Consider the following 21477-nt stretch of genomic DNA (forward strand, 5'->3'; position numbering starts at 1 on the left):
CATACTGTTCTGTTAGGTTATTTATTCTGTCATTTGGTACGGATTCCTCGATTCTCTCAAATATTTCTTCCTTATCGTGTGCACGTTGTAAATTTAACTCTGAAAATTTTTGTACTATCACATGATCTCTTTCTTCCTGTTCTCTATCCTGTTCCTTTTGTCTGATTTCTATTGAAATTAATCTATTATTGTGAGCATTCAAAATCGGTTGTACTTCTTCTCTAATTTCTTTTTTTAATTCATCTTTCATGTTTCTGAAACATGTCCCTATTCGTGAGTCTAACCGTGTTTCCATTGTTCCCATCTCAATTTTAATTGTTCCTATCTCTGTTTTAATTTCAGATCGTAACTGTGATCCCAGTGTGTCTAACCGTGATCCCAAATTTAATATTGCACCCATCAACTGCTCCATATGAACTGGTTCAAAATTCCTTTCGCCCCTAACATTTCCCACAAAAACCAGCTTCCTTCATCATAGCTGTAAGGCTATCTGTGTACGATACTATTCCAGAATCTTCTGTCGTTAATCTCGAATTCTGAAAATTTTCTAATTGTGAAAAGTTTTGAATTGGTTCCGGACTATTTTCCCGACTTATTAAATTGTTTTCAACTTCATTATTCATCACACTGTTCTCCTGTGTTGGCGAGTTCGCCATGTTAACAATTTCGTCATTCTCACTATCCATCATTTTTGCCTTTTTCATCGACTGCGTAATCATTTACAAAACATACAAAACTCGTCACTATACTAAAATTACACACAATGAGACTTTATCTCCAACAATACTATTCACACGAAATGCTTCCCGACAAACACGATTAACGAACAATTGAAATCTTCATAATTGCACAAAATTGTCAAACGCGTATACAAGACATCAAAAATTAAATTCTGCAAAAAAAAAAAAAAAGACAATTAGAAGAATAACAATTACCAAATCTACACTTGCTATATAGACTACAATTACTAAACTACAAATTACTACAACAATACTACTGTCTGCTATTTTTACAATCAGAAGAATTCCAAGGGAAGATCCTGGCAGGGTCGCCACGTGCATGGGGGCTTAATTATAAATTTAATGCAAATATTTTTAGTAGCTGTCTGTTCGGTTATGCTGTCTCGTAAACTGTTGGACCTGACTAGTTTTAGTACGCAATCTGACTGCATAGAATAACAACAAAGAATGAAAGAAAATTTCCGTTTACACAATTAATTCATTAAGTCCCCAGCAACTATAACACATACGAAACCAAAGCACAAGTGTAACTGATCTGTGTGTGGAAGTGTGATTCAACGTACACATCTGGCACGGTTCTTCGTCAATAAGACAAGATATTTTGAACACCATTTATACTGAAGCAATTAAAAAAAAATAGAAATACTATAATTGCGTAAGGAAACCAGAATTACACTCTAATACAAGAACACAAGCCAGATGCTTTGTTGATTGAACCTGTAATGACGCATTATTTAAGACACTGAAATAATAAAAAGAAAAGGGAATTTTTTTACCTTCATATATATTGACGAAAAGCACTCTGATCATTACAATATCTCCATTCGAACAACATCTGCTGTCTAGCCCATCAAACAACTGCATAAAACATGGAACAAGCACTCCCTACTACAACATCTCAACACCGACTCACTACTACTACTTCTCAACAAGCACTGACTACTGCCACATGTCGACAAGCACTCTCCACCACGACTTCTCGACAAGAACTGCCAGCGGAGGCGGCTGAATAATACTCTTTGGCGCAATCTCTGGCGCTGTGGCTCAGTGTAGCCACCTTTCAAGTTACGCTAACATATATGGCTCATGAGTTGCCGGATCCGCACCATAAATGTTATTGTTTTCCTAAATGCTTCGTCATCTGTGGCTCCCACTTCTATTACTTTCATTTCTGACCAAGCTCTGCATACACCATAAATTTGGACGAAATCTTTGATGACGCGTAGGCGTGGTCCCTACATGAAATGGATTTCATTAATATTAGTGTCAAGGCAGCTGTGGCGTTCAGCATGATAAACATTACCTTTTGAGTGGATTTGCTTGTGCTCCTCTGTCCACGGGGTGTCGTCTTTTTGATTCTTTGGATCGACCTCTACGCTGCCACTGTTTTTTTTTTTTTTTTTTTTTTTTGAAGGGGAAAGATCTCTACCGAAAGTACCTTGAGGTATATATCTAGTATTAGGATATCTTCTTTGGCACTCCTTAACCAAAACAGTGCGGATTTGGGTTTTATATCAAGAAAGTCGAATACCTTTACAGTCATCCTGTTTCGTCCATTAGTCCAAGTAGGCGACAATAAAATCGTGTACGTTTTTTTCCGTGTTTTTTTTTTTTTTTTTTTTTTATTGCAATGTAAATTTCTGTGGCTTTTTTATGAATGTCACTCTTGTAACGGGATGCCAGAATTCTACATGTGCATGCAAGCCACTGTGAAGTGCGTAGCAGAGGGTACTCCCCGTAGACGATCTTAGGATTTGATCCCCCTTCCAGTCGCGTGTAGGGCGCGGGAAGAATGACTGCTTAATGTGTGCTGTCAGTAGGTTAATATTCTCTTCAGGATCCGTACGGGAACGATACGTAGGATACTGAAGAATGTCTCCATATTCTTGAAGTTTTGTAAGTAGGCTTTCGCTGTATAACATAGAGGTGGTGGACCAAAAACAAAACATATTACTGTGCAGGAAAACTTTTGACTTTCAAAACAGCTTCCAATCATCTCAGAATGTATAAATACACGTCATATATGGTTTTCAAGGAAATCTTATAGCATCCTTCCTGCAAAATAGTGTCAAATTCAGGCAACGAAGCCGGCCGCTGTGGCCGAGCGGTTCTAGGCACTTCAGTCCGGAACCACGCTGTTGCCACGGTCGCAGGTTCGAATCCTGCCTCGGGCATGGATGTGTGTGATGTCCTTAGGTTGGTTAGGTTTAAGCAGTTCTAAGTTCTAGGGGACTGATAACCTCAGATGTTAAGTCCCATAGTGCTCAGACCCATTTGAACCATTTTTTTTTCAGGCAACGATAATGGAGGTGGATAGCGACCATGCACCCTTCTCTGCGAAGTAGACCACAAAGGCTCAGTACACTGGTGACTGCGAGGGCTACGTAGAATAGATACGACACTTCATCCTCGTACTCACAAAATTAGTCTTGGACGATGCGAGCAGCGTGAATAGGGATCCTGTCGTCCTGAAATACAGCATCACCATTGGGAAACAAACATTGTGCCATGGTATGGATCCGATCAGCTAAAATCGTCGCATAATCCTTGGCGGTAATTCGGCTTTGCTGAGTAACCATGGGGCCTATGGAATACCACGATATAGCTGCCGAAATCATCATCGAACCCCCGCCATCTTCATCTTTGGGAAACGTAAACTCGACCAGAAGTGGAAAGAAGATTCAGCTGACCAAACGACTTTCTTCCATTGCTTCATAGTCCTGGTTTTACAGCTCTGTCACCACGTTTTCCGGTTACGTGCAGTTACATACTTATGAATGGTCTAGAATTTCAGCTCGCCCTACAGTTCCTACTTATGGAGATCCGTTCGTGTTTTTCCGGTGCTGACATGGTTCGCGAGTGCGACATTCAGTTCTGCAGTGACTTATGCAACTGACGTCCTCTTATTTTTCGTCAGAATCCTCTTCTATGACCATCTGTCGCGATCACTCAACACATGCTTTCGTCCGCGTTGTCATTCTGCGGATGACGTTTCTCCGCTTCCCCTCTAGGGGGTATATCTCGTTCAGTCTTCGGTACGGTGCCTCTTGAAACATAAAATATTTCGGCTACCTTGGTTACAGAAACAACCACAATACGAGAACAAACAGTTTTCCAAGGTTCGATATCGTTTAGCTTTGACATAATGCACTCAGAACTACTCAGAATACTTGTTCTTACCGCAATTAACACTTGCAGCGTATTGAGGACATTACACAGGTGCCGTTCATGGTCAAATAACAACAGTGTAACTTGCAGGCTTGGCTAGCCAATGAATTTACAGGGTGTTTGAAAACTGACCGGTATATTTGAAACGGCAATAAAAACTAATCGAGCAGCGATAGAAATACTCCGTTTGTTGCAATATGCTTGGGACAACAGTACATTTTCAGGCGGACAAACTTTCGAAATTACAGTAGTTACAATTTTCAACAACAGATGGTGCTGCAAGTGATGTGAAAGATATAGAAGACAACGCAGTCTGTGGGTGCGCCATTCTGTACGTCGTCTTTCTGCTGTAAGCGTGTGCTGTTCACAACGTGCAAGTGTGCTGTAGACAACATGGTTTATTCCTTAGAACAGAGGATTTTTCTGGTGTTGGAATTCCACCGCCTAGAACACAGTGTTGTTGCAACAAGACGAAGTTTTCAACGGAGGTTTAATGTAACCAAAGGACCGAAAAGCGATACAATAAAGGATCTGTTTGAAAAATTTCAACGGACTGGGAATGTGACGGATGAACGTGCTGGAAAGGTAGGGCGACCACGTACGGCAACCATGGGGGGCAACGCGCAGCTAGTGCAGCAGGTGATCCAACAGCGGCCTCGGGTTTCCGTTCGCCGTGTTGCAGCTGCGGTCCAAATGACGCCAACGTCCACGTATCGTCTCACGCGCCAGAGTTTACACCTCTATCCATACAAAATTCAAACGCGGCAACCCCTCAGCGCCGCTACCATTGCTGCACGAGAGACGTTCGCTAACGATATAGTGCACAGGATTGATGACGGCGATATGCATGTGGGCAGCATTTGGTTTACTGACGAAGCTTATTTTTACCTGGACGGCTTCGTCAATAAACAGAACTGGCGCATATGGGGAACCGAAAAGCCCCATGTTGCAGTCCCATCGTCCCTGCATCCTAAAAAGTACTGGTCTGGGCCGCCATTTCGTCCAAAGGAATCATTGGCCCATTTTTCAGATCCGAAACGATTACTGCATCACGCTATCTGGACATTCTTCGTGAATTTGTGGCGGTACAAACTGCCTTAGACGACACTGCGAACACCTCGTGGTTTATGCAAGATGGTGCCCGGCCACATCGCACGGCCGACGTCTTTAATTTCCTGAATGAATATTTCGATGATCGTGTGATTGCTTTGGGCTATCCGAAACATACAGGAGGCGGCGTGGATTGGCCTCCCTATCCGCCAGATATGAACCCCTGTGACTTCTTTCTGTGGGGACACTTGAAAGACCAGGTGTACCTCCAGAATCCAGAAAAAAATTGAACAGCTGAAGCAGTACATCTCATCTGCATGTGAAGCCATTCCGCCAGACACGTTGTCAAAGGTTTCGGGTAATTTCATTCAGAGACTACGCCATATTATTGCTACGCATGGTGGATATGTGGAAAATATCGTACTATAGAGTTTCCCAGACCGCAGCGCCATCTGTTGTTGAAAATTGTAACTACTGTAATTTCGAAAGTTTGTCTGCCTGAAAATGTACTGTTTTCCCAAGCATATTGCAACAAACGGTGTATTTCTATCGCTGCTCGTTTAGTTTTTATTGCCGTTTCAAATAAACCGGTCATTTTTGAATCACACTGTATGTTGAAGAATACGTTTTTCGCGATGATTCCATAATTTATTCCAGCCCCTGTACTTCAATACGATTTCTGTGCTACACTTTTTTACGAAGGTTATTCTTGTAAAAGGATACCAGTATTTCACATCTACATCTGATTACAAGCCACCATGAATTGCGTGACTGAGGATACTTACCATCGACCCTGCTAGGATTTGTTCCCATTCCAATCGCGGATGGAGCGCGGGAATAATGACTGCTTAATGCGTCTATGCACGTTGTCATTAGTCTACTATTGTTTTCACGATCTCTACGGGAGTGGTACAAAGGGTTCAAATGGCTCTGAGCACTATGCGACGTAACTTCCGAGGTCGTCAGTCGCCTAGAACGTAGAACTAATCAAACCTAACTAACCTAAGGGCATCACATATATCCATTCCCGAGGCAGAATTCGAACCTGCGACCGCAGCGGTCGCTCGGCTCCAGACTGTAGCGCCTAGAACCGCACGGCCACTCCGGCCGGCCGGTACATAGGGCACAGATTTCTCGCCTAATACTGGTTCTTGACATTTTTGGAGTAGACTTTCGCTGTATGACATACGTCTAACCACAAGTCTGCCAAATTAGGTTTCCAACATTTTCGGGACGTTCCTCATTTGTGAACGACCAGCATTCGCTGAGTCCCAGTCCGACGCACATTTTTGATCTGCCAGAAAATTTCAGATCCCCTGTTAGTCCTATTTGTTGTTGCTTCCATACAGTTGAACAATATTATAAATGGAGCGCACGGATGATTTGTACCTTTGCTGGTTGCGCTTTCCCCGTATCCTGCCTACGATCGGAGACTTCACCAGTTGTCTGAGAAATCGTCCATCGCCATCTAGGCAGAGGCTTTCGTCTACGTACAAAACTACTGTTTTTGAGAAATTTTGAATAATGAAGTGACCCGATGATCTGGGAATGGAATTTTTTGTTACAGCTTGTTCGAGATGACTGGTGGGCGATCTCGTTTTTGCGTATTTATTCCCAAAGGACTTCTTTATATACTCCGTTTTTTTACGGTACTTTCCTCGAGGAACTTAATTTTCTTTCTAATATCCGTATTTTGGCTGCAGTTTTGGTCATTAATCTTGTGTTCTCTAATGCTTTTGTTCGATGGTCTCCTTAGCAGATCCATTTGGTTACGAGCAATTTGCTTGTTTTCTGATAGGATGGCGACATTGGACAGTGAACTGCCATTACAGTAAATCTGGTTCCCATTCTCAGTCGCAGGTTAGGAGGATGTTTTTCGAAAACGCAGTTGAAAAACAACGGAGACAGATCATCACCGTGCCACACCCTTGTGTGATGTTCAGAACATTAGAAAAAACTAAACTTGGCTGTAGTGTCCAGAACACTCCTTCTGTTCATCGGACGTCGAGGCGGAGAGCAGAACTTCAGCTTTCAGTGCAGTGCGGCTTGTACAACCCGCACTACGGCCGGCTGGCCCAGGGACAGCCTGCTGCTCTCTCTCTCTCTCTCTCCTTCTCCCTCCCTCACACCCCTCCCGTGCTCTCACTCACTCTCTCTCTCTCACTCCCTCTCTCTCTCTCTCTCTCTCTCTCTCTCTCTCTCTCCCTCTTCCCCTTCCCCTCCCCTCCTTCCACCCACGTGCCTTCTGGACGGCGGCAAATCTGAAATTGCCACTCCGGCTGCCTGTTGATCTCTGGTTTAAACACCAGGACGTGTCCCCGAGCGCAAATTTCCTCCTCCTGTACAGCGTACGCTCCGCTCACTCTCCACAAGCAAGGCCATGTTTCGTCGCGCGGGGTAGCCGTGCGGTCCATGGGCGCCTTGTCACGGTTCGCGCTGCTCCTCCCGTCGGAGGTTAGAGTCCTCCCTCGGGCATGGCTTTGTGTTTTGACCTTAGCGTAAGTTAGATTAAGTACTGAGTAAGCCTAGTAACCGATGACCTCAGCAGTTTGGTCCCATAGTACCTTAGCACAAATCTCCAAATTTTCGGAGGCCACGTTTCAGCGTTGCGTGCTACTTAAAAATTCTCTCCAAACGGCGGCAAGCGCCTCCCGCCAAGAGGAAGACCAGCGACCCCTTATCGACCCGGGTAGAAATCGATACAGACGTGTCGATACAGAGGACGTTCGACTGTCTCCTCGGCCAGCACGTTCTCCAGATCTATCACCCATTGAAAACATCTGACCACTGGTTTCCGAGAAACTGGGATGCCACCAAGCGTCAGCCACTACAGTCGACAAACTCAGGTGTAAAGATGTGGCAGTATAGAACGAATTACCCGTATCTGTCGTTGGAGCGCAGTTCTACCTGATACTCAGCCGAGGAAGAGCCTGTGTTACTGTCAGAAGTGACAGCTGGCTGTACTGAAATTCACACTCCGTATGTACCCCAAATCAGCTACAAATTTAATCCTGTATTCTATACTGTATTTAACGTATCTGTACTTTCCTGTTTGTATGAAAGGTTTCGTCACACGTGTACCTAATGCTACGCAAGTAATGCAAGCAAGGTATCAGTTCCGAAGACCACACCCAGTGAGGTGGCGCAGTGGTTAGCACACTGGACTCGCATTCGGGACCGGCCGCGGTGGCCGCGGTTCTAGGCACTTCAGTCCGGAACCGTGCGACTGCTACGGTCGCAGGTTCGAATCCTGCCTCGGGTGTGAGGTTAGTTAGGTTTAAGTAGTTCTAAGTTGTAGGGGACTGATGACCTCAGATATTAAGTGCCATAGTGCTCAGAGCCGTTTGAACCAATCGCATTTGGGAGGACGACGGTTCAGTCCCGCGTCCGGCCATCCTGATTTAGGTTTTCCGTGATTTCCCTAAAATCGCTTCAGACAAATGCCGGGATGGTTCCTTTGAAAGGCACGGCCGACTTCCTTCCCCATGCTTCCCCAATCCGATGAGACCGATGACCTCGCTGTTTGGTCTCCTCCCCCAAACAACCCAACCCAACTCGAAGATCAATGTTTAACGAAACAATACAGGTAGTTATACCCCGGTCGTAACCGCAGGAGGCCTTTTTAAGTTCAAAAACGATCGAAATACAAAAATGATAACAAGTTATTGATTCACTAGCCGCGCGGGGTAGCCGCGCGGTGTAAGGCGCCTAGTCACGGTCCGTGCGGCACCCCCGTCGGAGATTCGAGTCCTCCCTCGGGCATGGGTGTGTGTGTGTGTGTGTTGTTCATAGCGTAAGTTAGTTGAAGTTAGATTAAGTGATGTGTAGGCTTAGGAACCGATGACCTAAGTAGTTTGGTACCATAAGACCTTACAGTAAATTTCCAGTTTTATTGATTCACTGTAGATAGTAATAATTTTGAATAATTAAATCGAATAAATTTAGACTGCAGAATAATTACAGTCGCCAGCTCAAAGATGAAAAGAAATTAAATTCGGTTAGTGCCTGACGTCAATTTGAAATCATCTAATAACTGGGAGTGAGTAATAATGCAGTCGCGCGAGCTAAAATGTTAACGGCATGTGTAACATGAACAAAATGATTGTAAGTTGGCATACTCTAATGTTATTTATAGTTAAGAACACAAATAATAGATAATGACCAGCCGGAGTGGCCGAGCGTTTCTAGGCGCTTCAGCCTGGAACCGCGCGACCGCTACGGTCGCAAGTTCGAATCCTGCCTCGGGCATGAATGTGTGTGATGTCCTTAGGTTAGTTAGGTTTAAGTAGTTCTAAGTTCTAGGGGACTGATGACCTGAGATGTTAAGTCCCATAATGCTCGGAGCCATTTGAACCAGTAACACTTCATGGAAACTGCACTGAATTATCCAAAGCTTTGACATAATTATTTCTTACTTGTTCTCTAGTATCATATTACAGTTTGATAAACACTAATTACTACCAAAACTAATAAGTACATATAATTAAAAAAATTAGTTTTGAAATCACAGAAACAAGTGCGGTAAAATACTTGAGGCTGTGTTACATGCGGGCCGGCTCGTTGGAGGAGCGGTTCTAGGCGCTCAGTCCGGAACCGCGCGACTGTTACGCTCGCAGGTTCGGTTCGAATCCTGCCTCGGGCATGGATGTGTGTGTTTTTCCTTAGGATAATTTAGGTTAAGTAGTGTGTAAGCTTAGGGACTGATGACCTTAGCAGTTAAGTCCCATTAGATTTCACACGTATTTGCACTTTTTTTTGTTAAGTCCCATAGTGCTCAGAGCCATTGAACCATTTGTTACATGTGGTATTCTAAATAAGCAAAATTTCATTATATGCTGCCCTCTGTGGTGTTGCACTTTTAATGGTCAATAGGGTATTAAGCGTGAAAGACGGCTTTGCACGTGAAATTCTCGATTATCAGCTATTTACTAGAAATATATAGATTATTAAAAAAGAAAAATCAAGAAGGCGTAGTCGATCTCTGATGGTGACGGCTGGTGTGTACCGCAGCTGTGGGGCGAGGAGGCGGCGGCGGCGGCGGCGGCGGCGGCAGAGGGTGCAGTGAGGTGCGTGGTGGACGTGGTGGAGGTGCCGCCGCCGGGGGCAGAGGAGGCGGCCGAGGGCGAGGAGGAGGCGGCGGAGCCACCCCCAGCGCCCGCCCCCGCTCCCGAGCCGCCCCCGGGCGACGCGGACGCCGACTCGCCCCCGCTGTCGCCCCCGGCAGACGCGCTGGAGCCCGTGGTGCGCGCCGTCTACGGCGAGACAGACGAAGGCGCCAGCCCGGACAGGTAGGCGCCAGGCAGCATCACCACACACTTCACCCTTAAGCCATCGGCACACGGAACGTGCTGTCGAACGTTAACGTTGAGCGTGCCAAGTTCAACGTGCTGCTGAACGCTCAGGAACGATGCGACCTGTGCATTCGGTACGTGGCCCCAACGTGGAATACGTGATCGTAACGCACTCCATCGGCAGTTGAGGGATGTTTATAGTCCATAAATCACACTGTTTACTCATCGGGCGCGCGTAAAATTCCCACGTTAGCCCTGTTAAAACGCACATTTCCTCCATCGTCCACGAAAGGGAAAGTACCGTGTCCAATCAATAAAGACACTAGCTTATAAAAGTTCCATTACAAACAGTGCTGTACAAATTTGGAATACTTCTCCGCATAAGATAAACATTATTTCATCATTCCCACATTTTAGTAAAACCCCAAGGTTAGGTTTACTTGATCACTGTTCCTACCCAGTAGCAGAATCATTCTAACATGTGAATTACGAAGCGTAAAAGAAAAAGAAGTAAAATATTTTTATACAAGTAGCGCAAGCTGTCCTGTAGATTAAGCCAAACGAACAAAGTCAAAAAAGGTGAATATATATTTACATAACATCAAATATTGTAGCATATACTTATATTAAAGTAATAATAAAGTATCAGAACCTAATAAATACGCGAATGTTAGGGAAAAATTGATGGGAGTGTTAGGATACGAACCACCACCCCAACAAGGACTCACTGCTAGACAGAGACGCTACTCATTACGCTAAACCAACAATAGGCTACTCGTACTTAACCATATTGTGTTACGCTTTGCTAAAAACGTTAATCGTAGCTAATTGTGTTACTAATTGAAATTTAATTATAACAAATTGTACCAGTAACAATACGTTTTGGATGGATCTTAATTGTGTCGCTGCCTTCAAATAGCCTACTCATAATACGCAAGTTACAATAATTCTTTTGTCACGAATGCGATGTTTCTCATTATTTTATTGGAACGAATCACACAACTAACAACGCGTTCTCCAGCGATTCTCAGTTTGCCGGTGCTCAGAAACGGCATATATATATATATATATATATATATATATATATATATATATATATATAGGCTTGAAATGAATGCCAATATGGCGCCTCACAACTCTGTGCTGAAGGGAGACGGCGTGCGTGTGACGTAGGTGGCGTTGTGCCATCCCATTGGTCAACGCTCAGACGCACGCTCAGAATATCTGACATGCCCTATATTGCTCTGCGCGTATCGAAAGACTCCCGAACGTGCTATTCCACGCTATGACGTCAGAAACTCGGCAAGCTCAACGCTCAACGTTCGAATGCACGGTCCGTGTGCCGACGGCTTTACCCCGCACGTGTGTAGTCTTGTTGAGCGACTGGGAGACCGATTTTGCTCGTTGGATGGTCGGCTGGGTCTGACCACCCTACAGCCGATCCCCGCGCCACCTCACCCAACAAACTGTATCGTGTGGTGTGTAGCGCTGTCGTGCCAACCGCCCGACAAAAGTTCGTCTTCTGTCACTGGGTGCGGGAAGGAACACTCTTCAGATATCCAAAATATGACGTAAAGCGAAGCGGCTGAAACTTTTGCGACAGAGTTTCTGGAGAAATTCTAAGACAACAGATGTTTACGCCACACGTCGTGCGAGGAGTGCAGCAATAGAGATGTGAGAAATAAAGCATCTCTTCCATTTTTATTAGTTGTTGGTTGGTTGGTTGATTCGTGGAAGGGGGCCAGACATCGAGGTCATCGGCCCCATCGGATTAGGGAAGGTTGGGGTAGGAAGTCGGCCGTGTCCTTTCACAGGAACCATCCCGTCCTTTTACCTGAAGCGATTTAGGAAAATCAAGGAAAACCTTAAATCGTGAAGGCAGGACGTGGGTTTGAACCGTCGTCCTCCCGAATGCAAGTCCGGTGTGCTAGCTACTGCGCCTTTTCGCTCGCTAATGCATAATGGTTTCACCTCACCTGTCAGTGAAAGACATAAATTTTATGAATATAAGCCAGTCGACTGCCCCTATTTCGGTTTTTAGGTGTTATAATAGACAGTCAAATGAAAATGAGACAGACTGAAAGAAAGTGAGTTAACTGCTTATTATTTCAAAAGTAATCGTCGTAACTATTAATATATTTATCCCACTGTGAGACAAGTAGGTCAAGGCCCACATGAAAAAATGTTAGTACTCGGGCGTGCACTTCTTCTTCCGAAGCAAATCGTCCGCCACGAACGTCTTTTTTCAGGGCACCAAAAATATGGAAAAAATGGGGAAAGGTCGGAAATGTATGGCCGGCCGCTGTGGCCGAGCGGTTCTAGGCGCTTCAGTCCGGAACCGCGCTGCTGTTTGTGGAACAACTGACCCTCGTGGCCGACTTCTGTCGCCGAGCGGTTCTAGGCGCTTCAGTCCGGAACCGCGCTGCTGCTACGGTCGCAGGTTCGAATCCTGCCTCAGGCATGGATGTGTGTGATGTCCTTAGGTTAGTTAGGTTTAAGTAGTTCTAAGTCTAGGGGAGTGATGACCCCAGATGTTAAATCCCATAGTGCTCAGAGCCATTTAAACCATTTTTAAAGGTCGGAACTGTATGGCCGGCCGCTGTGGCCGAGCGGATCTAGGCGTTTCTGTCCGGAACCGCGCTGCTGTTTGTGGAACAACTGACACCCGTGGCCGACTTCTGTCGCCGAGCGGTTCTAGGCCCTTCAGTCCGGAACCGCGCTGCTGCTACGGTCGCAGGTTCGAATCCTGCCTCAGGCATGGATGTGTGTGATATCCTTAGGTTAGTTAGGTTTAAGTAGTTCTAAGTCTAGGGGAGTGATGACCTCAGATGTTAAGTCCCATAGTGGTCAGAGCCATTTGCAGCTAGCTGCATCCAGTGTGCTCGTCAGTGTTAGTAGGGCCCCCTCCATGTCCTGGGCAAGACCCCCTGACAAACATACTGAGTGCACACTGGTATTCTTTCCTGTCCTGCTTGCTATTCCTCAGGGCTCCATTGCCCACCCAACGTTGGAGCTTCCAATCACTAGGATAACCGCCCTCTGCAGTTGTCTAAACCGCGCAGGAAAATCGGCCGCTGGCACAACAAGAGAGGCATCCCGTGCTGGATCACAAGTATTATCAACACTGGGTAGCACCTCGTACCTGTTGCTACGGTGTAAGGAGCCAGCTTTGCGGCCCATTCCCTCTTTCGCTTTCCGCCCAGTGACTTGCAAACACGCTACCTTCCGCCGTTCACTCAGGAGTGAAGATGGACCGGTCAGATATCGCGTATCAGAAGACGCAGCGACAACCTGGTCACCAGCGGATTCCAACCCTCATCGGCACCCTGATGTCGCCCCAACCTTGAGCAGTATCCCCAAGCCTGTGGACTGTAGCCAACACTGCCTCCAGCTGTTTACGGACAGCAGCCATTTCTCATTCTGTCCGTTCACAGCAAGCACACTCCTTATCCATACCATAATGTATAAAAGAAACTGAATTAGATCTCTTAGAGCCATTTGAACCATTTTTTTGACGCCCGTGCATGTGCCTGTATTGTGGAGCGAGTCAGTGAAGGATACCTGTTCTCTTGCCGCACGATTCTTCGATCCTGTCGCCTCATTGTCTCCCTGGTCGCTCCAGACCCTGTAAGTCGCACGTGGGTGCCATCTCGTGTCCACTGCTCCAAACATCGTCTGACGGAACACCCTGAACGATCGACCTGGAGAACCACAGGTCGTGTCGACAAGCCTGGAGTTCTCGTGCAGACGATTAGGCCCACCTGGAATCCTGCAACTACTAGTGTGATCCTCGAGTCGGGGTGTGATCGTCACGTGTCCATTCTGCGCTGTTTAATTAGGACCCCTGCACGATTGCGGCGCCACTGCAAAATGTTTGAGCATGCGCATTCGCACCGAACTTGGGTCTGCAAAGTTTTGTGTTTACACCTTTCTTCCTCTGTGTATTAGAGCTGGCACGTTTCACAGTGAAGAATAATCGCCATCCTGTGTGCAGCCCGGCGGCGCGCTTCCCTACGGTGTGGGCGCCGCGCACTGCGCACGCGCGCGCGTTGGCGACGTCGCTGCTGCTGCCGGAGCTGGCGGACCGGCTGCTGGGGCCGCCGCCGCCCCCGCCGCCCCCGCGCGCCGTCCTCGTCTTCGACGCCGGCAAGGCCAAGGAGCTGGCCGACGCGCTCTCCGAGCACCGCGAGCTCGTGCTGCGCCGCGCATACTTCGACGCCTCCGAGCCCGACGAGGCGTCGCGCGTCGCCGACACCGACGAAGACTACCAGGCCGCCGCCGCCGCCAAGCCGCAGTCAGTCTCCTCCATTCTCTGTTCTCTGATTAGTATAGATTAGGTTAGATTAGTACTTGTTCCATAGATCATGAATACGACACTTCGTAATGATGTTGAACGTGTCAGGTTAATAAAAGGTGTCTGTCTATACAAGATATTACATTAGACAAAATATTACATGACACTCAATATTTTTAATTTGTTTTGTGGGGGTTGGGAAATTACCCACTTACTATATCCAAAAATTTATCTAATGAGTAGAAGGACTTGCCATCAAGAAATTCTTTTAATTTCCTTTTAAATTCTATATGGCTATCTCTCAGATTTTTGATGCTGTTAGGTTAGTGACCAAAGACTTTTGAGGCAGCATAATTTACCCCCTTCTGAATCAAAGTTAGATTTAACCTTTAGTAGTGAAGATCATCTTTTCTCCTAGTGTTGTAGCCATGTACACCGCTATTACTTTTGAATTCGTTCGCATTGTTAATAACAAATTTCATAAGTGAATATATACATATTGTGAGGCTACAGTGAAGATTACTAGCTCTTTAAATAAGTGTCTGCAGGATGATCTTGGATGAGCTCCAGCAATTATTCTGATTACACGCTTTTGTGCAATGAACACTCTTTTACTCAATGATGAGTTACCCCAGAATATGATGCCATACGAAAGCAGAGAATGAAAATAGGCGTGGTAAGCTAATTTACTGAGATGTATATCGCCAAAATTTGCAATGACTCTAATAGCATAAGTAGCTGAACTCAAACGTTTCAGCAGATCCTCAGTGTGATTTATCCAGTTCAACCCCTCATCAATGCATACACCTAGAAATTTTGAATATTCTACCTTAGCTACCGATTTCTGATCGAAGTCTATATTTATTAAAGGGGTCATTCCATTTACTGTGTGGAACTGTATATACTGTGAGACCTGAGTTTCTCCTGGCGTATACAACTTTCAAATAACTTCCGGGAATTCAGCCAGGTAACACTTTCAGCGACCGCCGATATTTCGGCGGGAGAACACCCCGCCATTTTCAAGGCAAACTGAAAATGGCGGGGTGTTCTCCCGCCGAAATATCGGCGGTCGCTGAAAGTGTTACCTGGTTGAATTCCCGGAAGTTATTTGAAAATGTATATACTGTGTTTTGTCAAATTTTAATGAGAGCCCATTTGCAGAGAACCACTTAATGATTTTCTGAATAAATCGTTTACAATTTTACCAGTTAATTCTTGTCTGTCGGGTGTGATAGCTATACTTGTATCATCGGCAAAAAGTACCATCTTTGCATCTTCGTGAATACAGAACGGCAAGTCATTAATATATATTAAGAACAGCAGAGGACCCAAGACCGAACACTGCGGCACCCCATTCTTGATTGTTCCCCAGTTTGAGAAATCACCAGTTTTTTTGCATATTATGTGAACTGTTTATTTCAACTTTATGCACTTTTCCAGTTAGGTATGATTTAAACCATTTGAGCACTGTCCCATTCATACCACAGTACTTGAGCTTATCTAGGAGTATTCCATGATTTACACAATCAAAAGCCTTTGAGAGATCACAAAAAATCCCAACGGGTGACGTCCGGTTACTTAGAGCATTTAATATTTCATTAGAGAATATATATATATATATATATATATATATATAGCATTTTCCGTTGAAAAACCCTTCTGGAAACCAAACTGACATTTTGTTAAAACTTTATTTTTACAAAGGTGTAAGGCTATTCTACAATACATTACTTTTTCAACAATTTTGGATAAGGCAGTCAGAAGAGAGATTGGGCGGTAGTTGTTGACATCAGATGTATCCCCTTTTTATGCAGTGGTTTAACAATGGCATACTTCAGTCTATCTGGGAAAATACCCTGCTTCAGAGAGCTATTACATATGTGGCTCAGAATCCCACTTATTTATTGGGAACAAGCTTTTATTATCCTGCTGGAAATGCCATCAATCCCATGTGAGCTTTTATTCTTGAGAGAGTTTATTATCTTCCTAATTTCAGATGGAGAGGTGGGTGGAAATTCAGTTGTATCAAATGGTGTGGGTAAGGACTCTTCCATTAACTGCCTTGCTTCTTCTAATGAACATTTAGATCCTATTATCTAGGAGTATTCCATGATTTACACAATCAAAAGCCTTTGAGAGATCACAAAAAATCCCAACGGGTGACGTCCGGTTACTTAGAGCATTTAATATTTCATTAGAGAATATATATATATATATATATATATATATATATATATATATATATATATATATATATATAGCATTTTCCGTTGAAAAACCCTTCTGGAAACCAAACTGACATTTTGTTAAAACTTTATTTTTACAAAGGTGTAAGGCTATTCTACAATACATTACTTTTTCAACAATTTTGGATAAGGCAGTCAGAAGAGAGATTGGGCGGTAGTTGTTGACATCAGATGTATCCCCTTTTTATGCAGTGGTTTAACAATGGCATACTTCAGTCTATCTGGGAAAATACCCTGCTTCAGAGAGCTATTACATATGTGGCTCAGAATCCCACTTATTTATTGGGAACAAGCTTTTATTATCCTGCTGGAAATGCCATCAATCCCATGTGAGCTTTTATTCTTGAGAGAGTTTATTATCTTCCTAATTTCAGATGGAGAGGTGGGTGGAAATTCAGTTGTATCAAATGGTGTGGGTAAGGACTCTTCCATTAACTGCCTTGCTTCTTCTAATGAACATTTAGATCCTATTTTCTCTACAACATTTAAGAAATGATTATTCAAAATGTTTTCGACTTCCGATTTGTTGTTTCCATTCGCTTGGATGGTGATGCCGTTATCCTGCACTCTTGGTTGTCCAGTCTCCTTTGTAATAATATTGCTCTCTCTCCCGCAGCTGTTGGTGTTGTGGTCTTCAGTCCGAAGACTGCTTTGATGAATCTCTCCACACCATTGTGTCCAGAGCAAGCCTCTACTTCCCCGAATAACTGTTTCATTCATTTTAACCCACTTACTACAGGATAGTCCATTCATAGTGACCGGGCCAAATATCTCACGAAATAAGCGTCAAACGAGAAAACTACAAAGAACGAAACTCGTGTAGCTTGAAGGGGGAAACAAGATGGCGCTATGGTTGGCCCACTACATGGCGCTGCCATAGGTCAAACGGATATCAACTGCGTTTTTTTAAAAGTAGGAACCCCATTTCTATTACCTATTCGTATAGTACGTAAAGAAATATGAATCTTTTAGTTGGACCATTTTTTTCGCTTTGTCATAGATGGGGCTGTAATAGTCCCAAACGTATCAGTACGTGGTATCACGTAACATTCCGCCAGTGCGGACGGTATTTGCTTCGTGATACATTACCCGTGTTAAAATCGACCGTTTACCAATTGCGAAAAAGGTCGATATCGTATTGACGTATGGCTATTGTGATCATAATGCCCAATAGCCGTGTGCTGCTCGGTATCCTGGACGACATCATCCAAGTGTCCGGACCGTTCGCCGGATAGTTACGTTATTTAAGGAAACAGGAATTGTTCATCCACATGTGAAACTTCAACCACGACCTGCAACAATGATGGTGTCCAAGTAGGTGTTTTAGCTGCTGTCGCGGCTAATCCGCACATCAGTAGCAGACAAATTGCGCGAGAATCGGGAATCTCAAAAATGTCGGTGTTGAGAATGCTACATCAACATCGATTGCACCCGTACCTTATTTCTATGCACCAGGAATTGCATGGCGACGACGTTGAACGTCGTGCACAGTTATGCCACTGGGCACAAGTGAAATTACGGGACGATGACAGATTTTTTGCACGCGTTCTATTTAGCGACGAAGCGTCATTCACCAACAGCAGTAACGTAAACTGGCATAATATACACTATTGGGCAAGTGTAACATCAGCGACCATTGCGGGTTAATGTATGGTGCGGCATTATGGGAGGAAGGATAATTGGCCCCCATTTTATAGATGGCAATCTAAATGGTGCAATGTATGCCGATTTCCTACGTAATGTTCTACCGATGTTACTACAAGGTTTTTCACTGCATGAGATGTACTTCCAACATGATGGATGTCCGGCACATAGCTCGCGTGCAGTTGAAGCGGTACTGATAGCAAATTTCATGACAGTTGGATTGGTAGTCGAAACACCATACCATGGCCCGCACGTTCACCGGATCTGACGTCCCCGGATTTCTTTCTGTGGGGAAAGTTGAAGGATATTTGCTATCGTGATGCACTGACAACGGCTGACAACATGCGTCAGCGCACTGTCAATGCATGTGCGAACATTACGGAAGGCGAACTACTCGCTGTTGAGAGGAATGTCGTTGCACGTATTGCCAAATTCATTGAGGTTGACGGACATCATTTTGAGAATTTATTGCATTAATGTGCTATTTACAGGTAACCACGCTGTAACAGCATGCGTTCTCAGAAATGATAAGTTCACAAAGGTACATGTATCACATTGCAACAACCGTACCTACTTTCTGTATTTTAATTTAAAAAACCTACCTGCCATCAACTGGTCGTCTAAATTTGTGAGCCAATGTTTATGACTATTACAGCGCCATCTATCACAAAGCGAAAAAATAGGAGCTACACGAATATGTAATAAAAATTTGGGTTCCTATTTTAAAAAAACCCAGTTGATATCCGTTTGACCTATGGCAGCGCCATCTAGCGTTCCAACCATAGCGCCATCTGGTTTCCCCCTTAAAGCTAGACAAGTTTCGTTCTTTGTAGTCTTTTCGTTTGACGCTTATCTCGTGAGATATTTGGCCCGGTCACGATCAATGGACCACCCTCTATATTCTGTCCTTGGTCCCCATCAACAACTCTGTTCCCACCACTATCAAACATGGGACTGGTTTTTTTTTTGTAGTTCTAAGCCGGACAGTGTAAGCTGTACAGTGCACCTTTGAAGAAAGAAAAAATAGCTTCATGTAACAGACATTATGCGACGACATATCTAAAGCATAACATCTGATTCTGGGGACGTGACCTCGAATGGTACATGGTGGAGAAAAAAAAAAAAACAATAACAAGACCAGAGTAGGATAGGGGACATCGAACGATCTAAATTTGCAAGTTAACCGTGGGTCAGAAATGCACCGTTTTGGAATCATGACCATAAAATGTGGTCCAATCAGTAACAAGTAGGCGGAATTGTATACATTTAAACTAACTTTCCCCAACTAATACCTTGCTGAAACCTGTTATCCTAAAAGTTACTATTCCTAATTACGCTACTGGCCATTAAAATTGCTACACCAAGAAGAAATGCAGATGTTACACGGGTATTCATTGGACAAATAGTCCGCCCCAGTAGCTGAGTGGTCAGCGTGACGGATTGCCGTCCTCTGGGCCCGGGCTCGATTCCCGGCTGGGTCGGAGATTTTCTCCGCTCAGGGACTGGGTGTTGTGTTGTGTTCATCATCATTTCATCCCCATCCGGCGTGCAGGTCGCCCAATGTGGCGCCGACTGTAATAAGACCTGCGATATGGCGGCCGGACCTGCCCCGCGAGGGGCCTCCCGGCCAATGACGCCAAACGCTCATTTCCATTTCCATTGGACAAATATATTATACTAGAACTGACATGTGGTTACATTATCACGCAATTTGGGCGCATAGATCCTGAGAAATCAGTGCCCAGAACAACCACCTCTGGCCGTAATAACGGTCTTCATACGCCTAGGCATTGAGTCAAACAGAGCTTGAATGGCATGTACAGGTACAGCTGCCCATCCAGCCTCAAAACGATACCACAGGTCATCAAGAGTAGTGACTAGCGTATTGTGACGAGCCAGTTGCTCGGCCACCATTGACCAGACGTTTTCAGTTGGTGAGAGATCTGCAGAATGTGCTGCCCAGGGCACCAGCCGAACCTTTTCTGTATTCAGAAAGGCCCGTACAGGACCTGCAACATGCGGTCGTGCATTATGCTGCTAAAATGTAGGGTTTCACAGGATCGAATGGGGGGTAGAGCCACGGGTCTTAACACATCTGAAATGTAACGTCCACTGTTCAAAGTGCCGTCAATGCGAACAAGAGGTGATCGAGACGTGTAACCAATGGCACCCCATACCATCACGCCGGGTGATACGCCAGTACGGCGATGACGAATACACGCTTCCAATTTGCGTTCATTGCGATGTCGCCAAACACGGATGCGACCATCATGATGCTGTAAACAGATCCTGGATTCATCCGAAAAAATGACGTTTTGCCATTCGTGCACCCAGGTTCGTCGTCGAGTACACCATCGCAGACGGTCCTGTCTGTGATGCAGCGTCAAGGGTAACCGCAGCCATGGTCTCCGAGCTGATAGTCCATGCTGCTGCAAACGTCGTCGAACTGTTCGTGCAGATGGTTGTTGTCCTGCAAACGTCCCCATCTTTTGACTCAGGGATCGAGACGTGCGTGCACGGTCCGTTACAACCATGCGGATAAGATGTCTGTCATCTCGACTGCTAGTGATACGAGGCCGTTGGGATCCACTTCGGCGTTCCGTATTACCCTCCTGAACCCACAGATTCCATATTCTGCTAACAGTCATTGGATCTCGACCAATGCGAGCAGCAGTGTCACGATACGATAAACCGCAATCGCGATAGTCTAGAATCCGACCTTTATCAAAGTCGGAAACGTGATGGTACGCATTTCTCCTCCTTACACGAGGCATCACAACGAAGTTTCACCAGGCAACGCCGGTCAACTGCTGTTTGTGTTTAGAAATCGGTTGGAAACTTTCCTCATGTCATCACGTTGTAGGTGTCGCCACCGACGTCAACCGTGTGTGAATGCTCTGGAAAGCTAATCATTTGCATATCACAGCATCTTCTTCCTGTCGGTTAAATTTCGCGTCTGTAGCATGTCATCTAGCAATTTTAATGGCCAGTAGTGTATCTTCTGTCCTTGGTCCCCATCAACAATTCTGTCCCCGCCATTATCA

The 21477-nt window shown here is 45.0% G+C and overlaps 1 protein-coding gene across 1 annotated transcript in view; it reads left to right on the forward strand.

Moving 5' to 3' along the window:
• The window catches only part of LOC124789193 (thioredoxin domain-containing protein 3 homolog), a 183856-nt gene that overhangs the window by 151543 nt on the left and 10836 nt on the right, over positions 1 to 21477 (forward strand). The window contains exons 8-10 of the mRNA XM_047256487.1: positions 9969 to 10080; positions 10183 to 10246; positions 14244 to 14543. Of these exons, the coding sequence (XP_047112443.1) occupies positions 9969 to 10080; positions 10183 to 10246; positions 14244 to 14543 (476 nt within the window). The remainder of the gene's footprint in view (positions 1 to 9968; positions 10081 to 10182; positions 10247 to 14243; positions 14544 to 21477) is intronic.

This window comes from Schistocerca piceifrons, chromosome 3 (genome assembly GCF_021461385.2).
Source record: "Schistocerca piceifrons isolate TAMUIC-IGC-003096 chromosome 3, iqSchPice1.1, whole genome shotgun sequence".
Taxonomy (NCBI): Eukaryota; Metazoa; Arthropoda; class Insecta; order Orthoptera; family Acrididae; genus Schistocerca; species Schistocerca piceifrons.